Source organism: Numenius arquata, chromosome 10 (genome assembly GCF_964106895.1).
Source record: "Numenius arquata chromosome 10, bNumArq3.hap1.1, whole genome shotgun sequence".
Lineage (NCBI taxonomy): Eukaryota > Metazoa > Chordata > Aves > Charadriiformes > Scolopacidae > Numenius > Numenius arquata.
Window position 1 is genome coordinate 14318595 of NC_133585.1, and position 16755 is coordinate 14335349.

The 16755-nt window shown below is 37.5% G+C and overlaps 1 protein-coding gene across 1 annotated transcript in view; it reads left to right on the forward strand.

Moving 5' to 3' along the window:
• The window catches only part of BICC1 (BicC family RNA binding protein 1), a 114432-nt gene that overhangs the window by 35823 nt on the left and 61854 nt on the right, over positions 1 to 16755 (forward strand). The window contains exon 2 of the mRNA XM_074154712.1: positions 2913 to 2959. Within this exon, the coding sequence (XP_074010813.1) occupies positions 2913 to 2959 (47 nt within the window). The remainder of the gene's footprint in view (positions 1 to 2912; positions 2960 to 16755) is intronic.

Sequence of the window (16755 nt, forward strand, 5' to 3'; positions counted from 1 at the left end):
GACCGTATCTTTATAGTATGGTGTAACAACTAAAACCATTGATTATTAACTAAAGATGTTTCTAAAGTGCCATTTGCTCCAACTTCACTATTCTCTATACTGGTTTGTTGGGTTGGGTTTTTTCTGTGAACATGGTTTAGGATGTTCGCATTCTCTCTTCTTCCTTACTTCGTTCGTGCTTGTTGAGTCCATCTGTTGTGCCATACAGCTGTTGGTGGGGCCAAGCTGTAAATCAGGTCGCCAGAATGATTCAGATTAAAAATAAACTTGCAATACAAAGCTTGGAATTTGCTTTGTCAGCATTCTGTTTAAATGTCCTGCGGAGCATCACTGCTATTATCTAAGCCATCTCTTGTTTGTATTCAGTTTAGAAATCGTGTATTTGCAGCTGGAACAAAATCTGTCTGTTCTCAAAACTGCAATTTCGGCCTCACATCTGTCATGTTCTCATCTCCAATTTATCTTCTGTACCCTCTGATTAAAAGCATGTTGGTCCCATGTTTTGCTTGAAAGTGTGGTGGTACTCCTCATTTCCCAAAAGTGTTTCCTAGTTATTCCTGAGCTAATGGAAAACTTGTAAAACAACATGCATCTATGAAGTGCCTGCTGTCAGAAGAAAGTTGTGTTTTACTGCTAGTATCTGTAGCTTGTAAATCTGAAAAACTGAAGTCTTGCCCAATTGTTTTCTCTGCTTTGAGAAAACCTTGTTCTGGTGAAACATGCACCAGTTTACTGTCCTCTTACAGGCATTTGTGGGTTTTGAGGGCAAGGAGGGTTTTGTTTTCTTCTCAGACTTGTGGAACTGCGGAGTCTGGAATTGCTCTGCAGCAGGATGACTGCTTGACAGGCTTCAGTCACTGCCTCTGCTCTGACCACTTCACTTAAATAACATGAACTTCTGAACTGTATTAGATAGAACTTCCCAGTGTGCACTTTATCCATAGTATTTAGGTGTTGCTATTGATATTTTGAGAAGTCTGTTTCAAATGGAGTGGCATTGCTTCCTCTGGGGTAGAAAAAGTCATCTCATGCCTCTAGCCTGTATCTACTCGGTTGCATTTGTTCTAAGGTTGTGTTAGCTGAGTTAATGTTAACTTAAGAGTTTGTTTGGAATTGTTTGTGTGGTTGGAAGAGTGGGGAGAAATAAGTACCTGAAACAGTTTTGAAGCCAGGGTGATGGGGTGAGCTGGCGGTTTGTTTTGTACATGAGAAATACAGAAAAATAACAATGACAATTATTTTATTCGGTAATCCAGGATTATTTGGGAAACTTTTTTGCTCTTGGTGTTCCATTTGGAGGCATCCCTTTATCCAGGGAAAAGGAAATTTTCCTCTTCGTAATCAGCTTGAGCTACTGTGTTTTGGATTGGTTGCTAGATCTCAGGTTGCAACCAGATAAGCTACGGCATAAGCTATATGTAAACAGTTGTATCATTTTAAGTGCAATCATTTATATTAACTAAATTTACAATTATGGGTTTAAATACATGTGGGAGATAATCCAGGCCCTAATCAGTCTTGCTCTTGAAATCACTGAATTATATGATTGCTTCTTGTAAGCTTCCAAGTTGTGTTCTACAATGATGTTTTGTTCTGCCACTGTGGTGGTGTCAGCAGTGATTTTGAAAAGTACTCTGAAGTCTCTGTACTCTGTTTGCAGCCTACATGTATTTACTTATTATTCACTCTTCCTTTTGTTAATGTTTCCTTTTATGGAAACATGAATGTCCCAGTGTGACCAGTACAGCCCTAGAGTACAGGGAGCATTTCACTCTGCTGGCACGTGTACCTCCGGTGATGCCTGTTTTCCCCGCGCATCCTCTTGAAGCTGAGGTCCTGGGACACACACACACATCCCCTCCACTCCCCCCTGCACTTAGCGCCTTGCACTGGGGCAGTTGACACTGGAAGAGGTGTGTGTTGGGTGTGATGAGGAGGATGGGTGGCATTTTCTGTTGTCTCTTCTCCTCCAAATAGGATTGGTGTGGAGTGTTTCCTGATGGTGTTTCTTTTCACAAAGTCAAAATTTTGACCTTTTCAGCCTTAGATTTCCTAGGCTAAGAGGGTGAAGTCGAAGATTTTCCCTGCTTAACAAGTGCTTCTTTGCCCACACTTGCCAAGCCCTACCCAGTAGCCACTTCCAGTGCCACTTTTAGCTTTGAGTCATCTTTCCTGAATGTCGTTCTCAAAATGTTCAAATGTGCTCATGCCTCTGCTTTGTGCAGTGGCAGCATTTTTAGTGGAAGTATCTAGGGTTGCTGTTTGTTTTTCAGCTGCTTTGAATGCAGTAGCTCATGAACATTGGCTGGTGGAAAGTACCTGTTGCAAAATTTCACTGGGTAACAAGCAATTGAGAAAGGAATATTTAACATCACTAATAAGTGTTTAGATTTTTGTGGCACTTTCTTGGTCTCAATAAACCAAATAGCAGTAACACTATATTTCATTTCAATGTGAAAAATAGCGAAATAGAGGAAAATCTCTTAACATAATGCCGGTTTACCATAATGGTTATTCTTGTTTTGGTTCTAATTTTTAATCTTGATATAGCAAATCTAGTGCCCTCCTGGCTATCTTTTGATCCTCCCATTAGTAGAATTGCATAACAAAGTATGCAGTGTGAACAAATCACTACACTTGTGCGACCATATTTACTTTGTAACTAAAATACATATCAATACATTATAGCTCTAGTATGCAAACACCAACATCTGCTTGGACTCCATCCTGAGCAAGTGACTTGCAAAAGGTTGTTCTGAGTATGTCAGTTGCTGATAAATGTTCATTGCATGAGATAAAACTACCTAGAGTTATAATTTCACAGTAGCATGTACTCATTGATAATTTCCATATGCAAACCTGTACATTTTCTCCTATATGTTGAGTAACCAGATCCTGCTTTTGTTTTACAGCTGCTGCAGAAGGCAAAGGGAAAAGTGGGGAAGACTTTTTTCAGAAGGTAAGAGATATTTTAATTCCGTAGCATCGGTTGACTAGAGGAAAAATTATGCCCACTGCTCATTCTTGAGACCAACTAATTAAATTTAATGTGCCATTTCCATTGTATTGATCAAACTTTTAAAAATGTTTTTGTCATTGAATGTGTCTATTAACCATCAACTATGCACAGAATGTGATGAGAAATGTGTTTGTTGGTTTATGTGACTGTCATTTATGCACAACAACTTAATTATTCTTTAACTGAAAACTGTCAAAATATGCATTATGAAAGTTTTGCTTAATAACAGGGGGTTCATCCAGAAGATATTGTGAGGTTTTAAGGTTTTTATATCTATGGATAAATGCTACCTCCTGTTCATATCAGTTTTTAAGTAAACTTATTGTGATAGTGTTGAAAGCATAAATATTTGGTTGAGAAATGCAAAAGCCTTTTAAGAAAGAAATGCACAATCCACAGAGTGATTCAATAAAGTTTGTGGTTAGACAGAGGCACGGAAGGACTGGAAAAAATAGTCCTGCAGCAACTAAACTACAAAGAGAAACATGGTCAAGAGTAATGACTTTGAAATTATTTTTGCAAAGCAACATGTTTTGGTTTGGGTTTTTTCCCCCCAAGAATAGTGTGTCAAATATTATTTACAAGTTACGTTAATGAAGATCTGCATACTAATAAAAAAGCATCTGCATGCTAATACAAATGATAAGCTAACTTGTCTTTCTGTACTATAGAGAAAACAGTGTAAATTTTTATCCTGTGTACTGAAGTGCCTTGAAACTCCTTTCTGACTGGTGGTCTGTTTAACAAGTAGTTCGCTGTACTTCCCATGTTTCCTTCATATTTATAAGTGGTACTTCCAAAAATGTCTCTTTTTAGATGTGAAAGAATACTTTATGTTGCACGTGGTTGTCAGAGGCTTTGATGAAGGCCGGTGGGTAGCAGTCAGTATACTGCCTACCTGTTTGCTTCAGAAAGTATTTTTACAGGAGCGTTCAGATTATGTTGCTCTTCAGTGACAATGAGAATTACTTTTCTGGACGTGGTGGTTGTGCTTAACTGTCTAATACTAATGCGCACAAAGGAGAATGTATCAATTTTTCCTTAAGATTTTATAAAAGCGCATGGGTTTTTTACTTGCTGAAACAAAGCGAAGCCACAGTAGCATATACTTCATTCTACACATCGTTCATTTTACAACAGACTGTTTTCTCACACTTGTATAAATCTGCTCATAATTCTTGAAGCTGTGGACAAAATACTTCGTCTGTGTGGGATGAAGTGGCTTATATATTTGACGTGTATTTACTGTAGATAGGATGTACCTTTACAATTATGTAGTTATTAGTGTAATAGCAAAAAACATTGTTTTGAATTTAATAGGAAAGTGAAATGTGCTAGAACGTCGAGTATGTGAATAAGAGTACAGTACTTAGCCACTACATCTATTATCAATGTGGATATTTTGACATTACCGTATTATCATATATGTGCATAATTATTACATAGGCACAGTGTAGATGCTGTGATAGGTTAAAGCTGCTTTGTTTTGAGTGCATTCTCCTTGCAGTCTCATCAACTCTATAGTTTAGATTACTGAAGTTTCTAAGTACATGCAATACTACAGCTAATAAAAACAGATGGAAACTATCTTCTTTGCGAGTTTTTTGTTCAAAAATCTTTGGACAGTTGCTCATAGCTTACTCACCGTCTCTGTCTGTGCAATTTCCTTTAATCAGGGTTAAGCTTTTTCCTTTCTCATGTGAAATGAATAAGGCAGTTTCTGGAGGTAGAAGGAAGAGTCTCCATGAGTTTGAAGTTGTATAGTGAGGAAGAAAGTCATTTGTAGCATTAGAAACACATTGCAAACTAAGGCGGCAAGATACTTCCAGAAACTTAATATGAATTTGAAGCTATAGTAAATGGATTTATTTTTTTTAAAACAGTTTTGAAAATGAGACTTGAGGGCATTATTGGCAGGCTTTTGAGTGGAACAGGGAGAAGTGCATCATATAAGAGGCACATAAAGAACTAAGGGTCTAATTTGCTTAAGTAATGCCATGTTTACTATTTTCTGACAAACTCTGCCTTCAATGTGCTGAAGTTATTGTTAGGTTGTGCTTTGTGTGGTGAAAGAAGTTTTCCTATGAATGCTGAAATGACAGAAGTAACAAGGCAAAGATTCAAGAAGGTGGTTCCCTATGTCAAGAGAATGCAGACCAAGAGGGAGGGGAGAGGAGGCCAGTACCGGAGGGAGTGAGACAGTGCTGACTTCTTGCAGATGGCTCTGTAAGTGGCTGGTGGGCCTTGCTTGGTGGCTGGTCAGTGGGGGACTGCGCTCAGTTCTTTATTAGCTTGCCCTCAGGAGGAACCAAAGTTGCTTATACACTCTCTGAGCTGGGCTTGAAGTTGGGGACTCGGTCTGGGTTGTTAAGCTACATAGTATGCTCTAATGAATCTGTCATGCTTTTGAAAAAAGTTAATGCTGGGTTTTGGTGCAAAGTAGTCTTTTACTGGTCTTCAAACATGTGAGCAAGCAGTATTACTTGGTTTTTCATAATCAAGCAGACTCTCAGAAGACCTGAACTGCTCCTATCAACTTTTAACTTTTGAAGTTTAATAATAACATTTTAGAATGTCAAAATATTACTTCACTGAGTATTTTATCAGAAGCAAACAAACGTTCTGCAGTTGCTGGTGGAGTTACAGAATAAGCCCCAGTTATTAGCTTAATTTGCCCCTTGCAGCCAAGATTTCTGCCCTGTCATGGTGGGGAAGATCAAGTGATGAAGTGCCCCTTCTTCTGCTCCTGACTTAAAGTGGAAAGTAGATAAATGTTTTTTTGGTAGTGTTACTTTAAAAAAATCTGAATACTTTAGCATACTTTCTTCTCATATTTCTTAAGTTTTAGTACTGCTTCAAAGCGGGGGAAACCTAACATAGTCTAGTGTGGATTTTTCAAAACCACTGGGAGCTGCTAATAATTTAGCAAGAAATAAGTAAATAATGGGATAGTTTTCTCTCTAGAGCTCTCCAATCTGCAGTTCAATGACAGGTAATCTTAAATAAACATGGATCCGTTTGCTGTTGTGTTACATACTATTTATGTAAAAGATCCTTGTGGACCTTTTTCTATATATTATTGTTCTAATTTATTCCATGAGAGTAATACTTAATATGAAGTTATTACTTGTTTTTGATCCAAAGCCCATGTTCAGTTGATGGTGGAATTTTTCCATTGAGTTCCATAACATCTGGTTCATGCCTCATAGGCAAGCAAGGCCCTTCCCAGACAAAGCCAGGACACTGTTCCAAGGAACATATAATTTATGTAGCACTATAGATATGCATGGCACTCTTATATAAAATGTAAGAAGGTGGTGGGGGTCTGCCCTGAAGAGTTCATAATCCAAAACAGATGAGGGTCAGCCGTGTGGACAGAGGGGAATTTAATGCATCATTTCTGTTAGCTTTCAGTTCTTCCCTCATCAAGTTTTTGGGTTTGGATTTGTTTTTGTTTTTTTCTTAAACACTTGGAAACGCTAGTGCTGATGATGATAATCTTTCATTCTGAAATTTTTCAGGGCAAGAGTGTACTTCTGGCCTTATCACGGGACTGTCAACAGTATGGTAGGTGATAGGTGAAGGCTGTGGTTTTAGTGGAAGTTGGATGGAGTTCTTGGGCTAATGTGGGACTGCATGTGCAGGAGGTAGTGACTGGAAATGATGCACATGTGGTGCTCTGCCCAAGTGTTTGACTGTAGGTCAGATGTAAGCTGCTCATTTCAGCATAATTCAGTGTGTATGTGTGTTAATCACGGGCTTTTGGAGTTATTTCTGAAGGGGCTCCTCAGCATCTCCATTCTGGGCTTTCCAAGTGTTCCTTTGCAGAATTTGGTTTTATGGAAAGCACAATATACTACCAGCCAGATGTAACTTGTGGGTTTTATTGTTTCTGAATGTTTGAGATAGTTTAGATTTTGTGGGGTCAGTTCTTCTTTGTGTTTTGGTTTTAATCAAAGAGAAATTATGTTTGTAGGAATATATTCATTTCCACAGTTGCAGATACTCAGGGTTTTTTTTAAGATAACACTGGATCTAGGCAAAACATGTGTTTAAATGCTCATACTTCTCTTGACTGCGGACTCTGTTATTCCCTGGAGGGGATGTACTCATGCTTGTGGAAGTGTGAAGATGCAAATGGGCAAATGTTGCATGTGTGTACCAACACCTCTTCTGTAATTATTTGGAGTTTAGGAGTGTAAACAAAGACTAGGGTTTTCTTTTTTCATTTTCCTTCCTGTCCTTACATGTAACATGTTTGATCTGTGGCTTCTAATTTCATTAAATGAGTAGCACCTTAAAAGAGGCCATTTTGGAAGCAATATTTGGTGAAACCATCCCTTAAAACAAGTTGCTTTTCCAGTTAAGATAATGGAAATAGTAGCAGTAACAGATTAAAAAAAAAAAGGCAATTATTTGAAGATGTGAAAAATAGGTATATCTAATTGCATCTTTAATTACCTTTCTGTTAAATTCCTCTTCTGTATACAGCAGTTATTAATGAATGTATGTTACCTTTTATTTGTTTCGGAGGCTCTGGCAGCAAAAGCAGTAAGGAAGCTGCCTCAAGCCCTCTTTGTTTATCCAAGACACTGAAAGAGCTTGTTTTGCAACCTCCTCTATTTTCACTTGTATCTTTGAAAAATGTTTGTTATGCTGATCTGGAGCAAACCTTGTAACTTCTGTAAAACTGTTATGTGTGAACGTATTGATACAGTGCTCATGTATACATGAATACTTTTCTAAGTATAGATAGTATATACTGATACAAATTTAACTTCTAAAAGTTTTTTTTTTTATGTCTGCCATAGGTCAGGCTGAAAGTTAGTCTGTCTTCATTTTTGATCTCTGAACATGAAACCTGTAGGTAGACATTCAAATGTGAATGGCTTAGGGCATTTTTAGGCATGACAAATATTAATCATTTACCTGCGACTAAGATGTCTCAGGCTGTTTATTATCCATGTTCAGCAGTAACTTCTGAAGGGCTTTCCATGTGTCTTCATCCATGACTTCTTTTGAACTGCCTGTTTGTAATTATAGCTTCCCTAAGGCTATACTCCCATTTCTGATGGCAACCAGTCAGCTATCGGTTTCTTCCAGTGCTGTTTACCTTGCTAGTGAGACACCGTGAGTTCATGGTTATTTATACATTATCATGGGGTTTGTCTCTATTTCAACCACAGGAGCAGTTTTGAACTGTGGAAACTGGTTCCACACCTTCCGCTTTTTCTGGGTAGAAATCAGTACCTACATTAGCATTAAAATAACCTCTTAATGTAGAGTTTGGCTCATAGCATGTGACAAGGATATATTGAGGCCATACGTTTCCAGAATGTGCTTGAAATGCCCGGCTGTGATGGGAACACTGGCATGCGCTTCTCATTTACATTGAGCTTCCTCTCATTTAGCTTCCCAGAAGAGGAAGCGACTGCTTGGGGAGGGTGGTATGGATTAGAGAGTTGAAAGAATGTCAGCGGCAGTCAACATTTGCAGGAAATCTTGAGATTGAGAGGTCTGTCTCCTCTTGGCAAAACCCCACCCAGTGGAAAGAAGGAAACTATTTAGGTTGGATTGGTTTCTCTAAAAAGGTAAATCAAGTATGCTTACTTAACTTTTTGCTCAGTGCAGGCAGAGCTAAGTGGTGGGAAGGCTTCATTCTTGTGGAAAACTGCATTCGTCACGTTTCTAGTATAGCAATCATTCTATTAAGGGAACGGAGAAGTTACAGGGGGTTGCTTTTGTTTTTCTTATTTCATCTAATTGTCGAAATGCCCACTGCAGGTAGAATTTTTAAAACAGCAACTGTGCTTACCAAGTTCTTTGTGAATTCCCTTGGCCAGAAGCAGTGGGGATGTGGGTCCCGTAGTATTATCCAGATTGACTATCTACACCACTGCTTGGAGTTCGGTCTGAGTTCCAGGTGAATCAGAGTGTTAGTTGATGATTAAATCCTATTTTATGCCACCTTGTGCTATACCTAACACTTCTTGTGCAAGGTCTCTTGCATTGTAAAGCAACAGGGAAAGAGCAACTTCTTACCGTAGTCTCGATTGAGATGCTTTAATCCTTTTCACTCTGAAAGTTAAATCCTGTCAAAATAGAGGAGGGGTTTTGGTCCTCAGAAATGCTTGCTTTCTCTTTGTGGGAAAAAAAAAAGGGGGGGGGAGATGAGTGTGAGAGATGCTAATAATATACACTGGGTTTGTGATTTGTAGGGAGGAGACTTGCTGCTTCTGCTTTTGGAGAAAAGAGTTGGCTGCATAGTGGTGTTTCTAATGTTGTGTTGTGGGGGCTTCATTGTTAAGTCATATTTTTTCTTAGATAAATTCCCCTTTTTTCTATTACTTCGGTAGAATTCATTAATGCTGTACACACAGATACATTTATAGCTTATGTTTTTGCATTCTTAGATAATAGCTTTACATTTTTTACTATCCTTAAATTTATTTTAAATAAATGACTGAACTCCCTGTGAATTCCCTGTGAGTCAAGTAAAGGAAGGACTTTAATGTTTCTCCGTACGTAAGGCCATTTGATCAATTGAGTTTTCTTCTCGTTTAACTTCGTACTTAATTTACAAATACAGTAAATAAAGTGCTCTAAATGTTGTTATTGTTGCAGAAGGTTCACTTAGTGCAGTGTTTGGATGCAGCAACAATGCTGCAATACTTGCTTGCTTAAACAAGACCCTTGTTTTAAGAACGACCTTCCTAGTTCATTTTGGGTGAAGTGAAGGTTAGAAACGGATGCAGTGTGTGTGTTGCATGTATGCATGTGTGCTCTTCGCTTCTAAGCTAAAAATGCCTTCATGGAAAAGGAAACAATATAAATTCCAAAGCCATATCTACATAGGTACATTTCCCAATTCTCTCTTTATTGATTTAGAGCTTTTATTTATAGCCTCAACGTTTGGGTTGTAAAGCTGATGTTGCTTACACTGCTGCCTTTATTGCCTTTACATTTAATCTGTTCATTAGCTTCTTGAAGTATTATCACCTGATATCCATTGATCAAAACTACAAATAAATTACTATGTTGCCTATGATGTTAATCTTGTCCTCTAATTTTAGCTTCAGTACCTCTTCATCCTGCACATGCTTGCCTTAATTCTTGATAAAGTTATTAGAAATGGCTGTGAATATCTAGTGAAGATGGTAGTTTGTTTAGAGTTAATCTGGGCTAGAATATAGACCTTAACAACAAACAGCCTGCTTGCTTCTTTGTGGAAGTCTCAAAGTCTGTTCATCCAGGCCACAAAATTACTGGTCATGAGAAGCTGAGGAAAGCATGTTGGTATTTTGCTTAGTTTGACATGAAGCTGTGTAGAAGTATGTGAATGAGAGGTAAAAAGGCAACAGAAGGAAAATACTCCTGTTTCCCAATCTAGATTAGTTGGAAAACTCAGAGATGCTTTAATATTTTGGATAAAGTTATTTTGGCATTTAATAAAGTTGACTTAAAAATTATGGACAAATTAGTATGTGAAGATCAAATTCCTGCAGTATTGAAACAAATTACTTGCAGTGGAAGCATGTAAAAAAGATACATGGCAGTATTGAACCTCATCCATACAGGTTATCTCATATGATAGTCTCTATGTTAATTTAAATATTACCCTTTTCAAGACAGGTAAAGTTAAGGGAGATGGACTAGCCAAGTAGTCACATACAGATATGTTTCTAAAAATGTTTGGATTACTGACAGTTGGACTATAAAATAGGAAAATCAGGGATCCCCAACCTACAAGAGACACGTGCTCATGTCCTTGCACTTGGGAAGGCACTTTTTTCATGCTGATCCTTCCCGTACAGTCACTCCCACAACCAGGGCTGGATCCTTGTCCTCCCTATGTGTTGTTTCATTGTGTATTTTTAATTACTTTAGAATTACACGTAAACTACTAATACTGCATTTGAAATGAAGAATAAAAATATTTTCTGTGTTATAGTTTTAATTCCCACTGTGCTGCCACTCCTCATAGGAGATGGATTTTCTGCCACGCAGGAGCACAGGCTGCGAACTCAGGATGGTGTTTTAGTGGGGAATGTGTGGGTGCCTGGGGGCATCTGGTGCTGCTCCTCCTCAGAAACAGCCCCTCACTCTTACCTGCAGAAAGGCAGCATTAATAAATACTGTGGAGTCAGGCACACTGCACTGCCTTCTTTTTAGAGTACTAGTTGTAATCTAAATAGTGAATTCTAGTTTTGAATTTCATATTTAGACCACCTTAGGGGAAAAAAAAAAACACAGCAGGGCTTGGGATAGGAGTTCTTTGCTGTAAATTTAGGCCAGACTTGCAAAAGAGCTATGTAGTTGCACTGAGCTTTGGGCAAAGTTTTGTCATCTCCTCTTCTTTAACTTCTTGCATGCCCTGTATTTCCTCACCAAACCCAGCCATCCTTGATGGTATACCATTGATGTATTCTGGCTCTGGCATCTCAGGCGCTTACTCTGGCCTCACCAGTTTTAGAGGCTGAATTCACACTGTCAGTTCCTGAGTAACTTTACACAATTCCCTTTTGTGTCTTGTTCTTCCCCTGCTTTCTCCTCCCCTCAACCCCCAAAAAACAACAAACCGTTAAATATGATACTCCTTCTGGTTCCAGCTACACCCAATGCTATGTTCTTGCTGCCAAAATTCATGTTCGGGGATTAGTCATCCTCTCAGATACTGCTGCTTCACCACTTCGCCATTAGAAGAAAAAATAAGTATCAGCTCATGTAGTGTTTTACTTGTATACTGTGACTTTTCAGCTCAGGTCTTCTCCTACTTATACAGAAATATTATTTTTTTTAAAATTTTATTTCCATGCAAATGATATTCCATGTTTCAATTAAAGTATAAGAGTAATCTTGTTTATACTGTTGGAATGCATACATGCTGAGGGGGCCACGCTGCTCTAACTTCATTGCAACTTCTTTGAAAGCAGAAGATGCAAGGTGAACATTTTATGTCTGTGAAACAAAATAGTCGAAGACCAGCAAAATTTGTGTATGTTTGTTACTAGACATCCTGAGGTCTGATTTTAAAATTGTCACGTGTCATCTTTTGGTTAATACTGAATTAGATTGTACATGTAATGGTTTCATGTTCTAAAATGAAATGCTCATTTGGATGTTAAAAAAATTTTAATGAATGAAATCTGCAATAGTGAATACTGGCTTTTTTTTGTGAGTTAATAAATTGAATAACTAATCCTTTTGCCATGGTACTCTCACCTTGATAATTAAAAGCAGATTTTTGCATCAAAACTGTGACCATGTTTATGTTATTATGACCACAACTTATTTTGTCTGTGTGTCTATCTTCTTAGAAAGAAAAATGTTTTTGTTGTCAACATTAAAATTGCTGATCTACTGGAACTTCAAACTTTTAAATACTCTGTGCAGAGCCCCAGCTTTCCTTATGGTTCTTAAGGAATGCAAGCTTATGCTTTTAATGTTCAGTTGCCTGTTCACTTCTTGTGGCTTTGAGTTGAAGCAGTTGGAGCTCTTGTTTTATGAAAGCTATAGATGTTTTAGCAGAAAATGTTGCTATGGAATGCAGCTTCTGTGTGTTTGTAAATGATGGTGGGTAAGGACATATATCTGTCTTAAGTATTTGTGTCTACTGACAAGCCATTTTACAGATGTTGCAGAGATTAAGACAGTACTACCTGTCAGCTTTATATTTAACCAATTTCACTGCTTGCTTAAGATTGTTCTATGTGTAAAGGAAAATTAACAGGCATAAAATGAGGATGACATTTATTTGGTGGTAAGATAAATGTGATCAGAGCACTCTCTCTTGTAGTATTTTCAGTTACCTACTGAATTAAATTTGTATCCTGAAGAATATTTTAGGTAATATTTGGAAAAACAAACGCTTAAAAATCTGTATCAGATGGTGGATGACAGTTAGTAAAGTTCCATCATGTTTTGGTTTCCTCTTATAAGAAATCTGGCTTTGGAGTGGTTTTGATGCTTAAACTAAATCTGACTTGTTACAGCCTTTGGTTTTTAATGCTCACTTTATCATTCAAAACCATACTTCTAAAGCTTTTGCAGTTATTTCATCTTAAGGTTATTCAACCATTATGGTGATTTAATCTCACAGCTTAAGTATTTTCCATTTTATCCTTTAAACACTGTGCTCCCTGTGAATAATTAAGCAATTAGAATGTACCTGTAGAAGAGCAAAAAAGATATGTGGTAGGTTTCAGGAATCGGCTGTGCGGGGTGAAGCTGGGGTGGATGTTGATGGCAGGAATCTTTCTACCTGCAGAGCTTATTAGAATATCAACATGATGCTGGGCTTGCTTTCCGTACCCACAACAGCAACTGCTTGACTGTTTTGAATCTGCAAAAAGTGTTAATTTTTATGACAGTAAAACTATCTTCTCCATGTTTATGGGGAAACATACTTGTCAAGTTCTGAAAGACCATTACCATGGTACTGTTTTCTCTTTTACTATTGATATTCCTGGATTTCATTTCTTTCTCTGCTGTCACGTAGAGTAACTTTTATCTTTGTCTTCTGTAAAATTGATGGAACAATCTTTCTTGAGAATGGGGGAAAAATGGTTCTTAGAAAACAGTACCATTAAAAATGGGGATGGATGCAGTGATGTAAGAAAACAACCAGTCACCTTTCCTTCAGCAGCTGTGTATGAAATATTTCTTGAGTATGGTTGGTCCTCCAGAAACTTATGAATCTATGGTAATACATAAGGAATTGCTGTGTTTTATTTAACCTGATGGAGATTCAACTTCAAAGCAGGATTCCCGAACATCTGCTTATAGAATTTCTATTATCATGACCTTTATGTAAATAATACTTTTTCTAATCCTCTCTGTCCTTCCCTGTCCTTCTCCTACCCTCTCACATGGGATTTTCTCCTCTGCAACCATTTTTAACTGTACACATTTACACTGGGAAGAACTTGTTTTTTAGTAATACATGTTGGGGGTTGCTTCTGGCTCTAAGCACTTTATAGTTCATATGTCAGTGGAGAAAGGGATATTGATTGATGCTTTATTAGAATGGAGGTTAGGGACCATCTTGAACTTGCAGATGCAATTGGCTCTGAAGTTCCAGATGGTCATGTTGCCAATAATAATTCTCTAGAGGTGTCCTTATGCTTGCTGCTCCAAGATGTGCTCATGGAATATAAATGAATAGTCAGTCCTGCATTTCCATTCCTTCCCCAATATCTCCTTGATGGAGAACTTGATCCATGTAATTTATTTTTTTTTTTTTTGGACAGGGAGGGCTACTGGTGCAGCTCAGACATCTATATTTTGTCTCATACTTCAATGTGGTTTTGTTCTTGTTCTAACTCACAGTAGTTTCCCCCTCTTTCCCCATTTGCTTTTTCCCTTAACATGTTACATTAGCATTGCTAATTCAGAATATAATTTTGGCCCTATCTTGTTTGACCACCTTGTGGTGACTTTTTTGTCTGCACATGGAGGCAGTTTCTGAGTAAAAATCAAGACCTGGAAGGATATAATTATTTTTCCTTATAGTGTCTTTTTTTGCTTTGTCACTTAACCTGATGAGAGAGACCTGTCCTCAATATGCCAGAGGGAACTGGATCACTTTTTGAAGGGCTAATTAAGTTAGAAGAATCACTTCTTGGTTCCCTTCCCTGCTTCTCATGCACCTCTGTTTTATCTGCCTTTATTTTAGAGAAAATAATTTTTATTTTCATTGATATTGTCACCTGTGGTTATTCAGCTTAATTTTCTTTTGTGTAATTTACCCAACTGGTCTGCTGCAGCCATTTTTAGTTAACTCTAGTAAGAAGTAACTTTTCCTCCAGCCTTGAGAATGCTAGTGGTAGTTCCCTTTGTCAGGGAAAAGAATTTTTGAAATTTATTTCTTTGTGCCAAATTAAAGTGGAAGTTAGTTGCTTGAATCATCTCCACTTACTGAAATTTTAGGTCCTTGCTTACAATGTATTACAATGGATTTTATTGGAGTGTTGTGGGGTTTTTAAGCTAAGATACTTCATGCAGGATGTTCAGCTTTGAGTGTTTGTCACCAAGGTGCTCAGACAGGATTTGCAGTCTGCTTACAAGAAATGGAGTGTAGTCTCTGAAATATTCCAACTGGCAAAGAAGTTAGGTGCTCTCTGAGGATTTGCATTGTTAGATAGTCGGACATGAGGTACTGTTGCAGTACTTCATATGTTAAAATGTTTAGGGTCATTGATGTTGATCTAAACCTAAGTGTTTCTGTTTGATTTTTAACCTGTAGAGGGAAGCCTAGGAAAACTCTTTGAACGCAAAAGCTCGGCTATTCAAAACATGACATGGACAGATAAATAGAAATGCCAGTGAGCATACAGTTTCATTGCTTTCTAGGGTTTTTAATAGCATGAAAAATTCAAGGTATCTACAGAATCTAGCATTGTATATTTTTTAAAAAATATATTTTCTTAAATACACATTAACATAACATGTATCTTTTCTAAAAATATAATTTAAATGCATTCACAAGGTTTTTAACACCTATACTCATTCATTGTCTAAGCCCTCTATGTGTTAAAATGGAGTATATATCTTCTGTTGTATTAAGCAGGGTTAAACTGAGGAAGCTAATTCCTCATACTGAGAAGGGGTTTTTCCATTGATGAAATAACAAACTGGGGGTTTTGGCAGTTATGCTTGCAGTTTTGAGAGTTACTTTTGTCACTTCAGTTGGAATGAGCTTGTTAAACTAAAGTTGAGAAAACTAATTACAGAGACCCACTGGCAGACGCAGGTTCCTCTTGTACTCTTTTTTTTTTTTTTTTCCCTTTCATCATAAATAAGAACTGAGGCAAAAATGGCCAAGATATGAGTCCCAAAGGTGGGAAGATCAGAAATAGATAATTTCATAACAAAATTAACTATACAGAATACTACTGTTACTTAGTGTGCTTGTTTTATATGAGGAAAGGTCTGTTGGCTAGGTTGTTCTTTTTTTGTCTACTGCCTGTAAAATACTTCCTTTGAATTCTGAAATGCTCATGGGCTTTTGGGGCGTTTTGGTTGTTTTTGTGCATTCAGGACATTCCACTTTCCATCCAAAATCAGCTAAACAAAAATTACAATGTAAGGAAAAATAACTTCTTACTGTCTTAATGTAAAACTCCCCAAAGTGCTTAAACTATAAATTTTTCAAGCTGGAATACAAGGAAGCCAAAAGCTTTTCCTCCAGCTGCCTTACAGCTAGAGGGTTTTTGTGGTTTTTTTTTTTTTTTTTTTTTTCATGAAGGCCCAATGATTTGCAACTAGAGCCAGTTTTTTCATGGCCAGGGCACAGTCTTATTTGTTTTCTTGGGATCTTCCAGTATCTTGTGTCATCTTCTGTATGTTCTCCACTGAGAATAGCTTACATATTTTTGGCTACGTAAACACCACAATTTCTCTTGGGGAAAGGAGATGTAGATAAATTATTTCTTAGTTTCCCGCATTTTGAGAAGCAGCAGATAGAGATTATTTACTATGTGATTAAATCTTGCTGCCAAATGTGCCTGCTCCTTCTTTTGGTCAGTTGATGCCTCAAGGTGAGGAGAGTACTGATTGTTATAAACCCTATCACTTACTTTATGCGAAAAGAAGGAAAGTCTAAGCAGAGGTGCTGGTCTGCAGTCTAGATGATCTTGAACTCTGATTTGCTTGTCCCCAGGCTGAATTTCCTCTAAAAGTTCTGTAACTAAAGAATTAATACAATTAATACATGTATATCTCTACATTACTTGTAA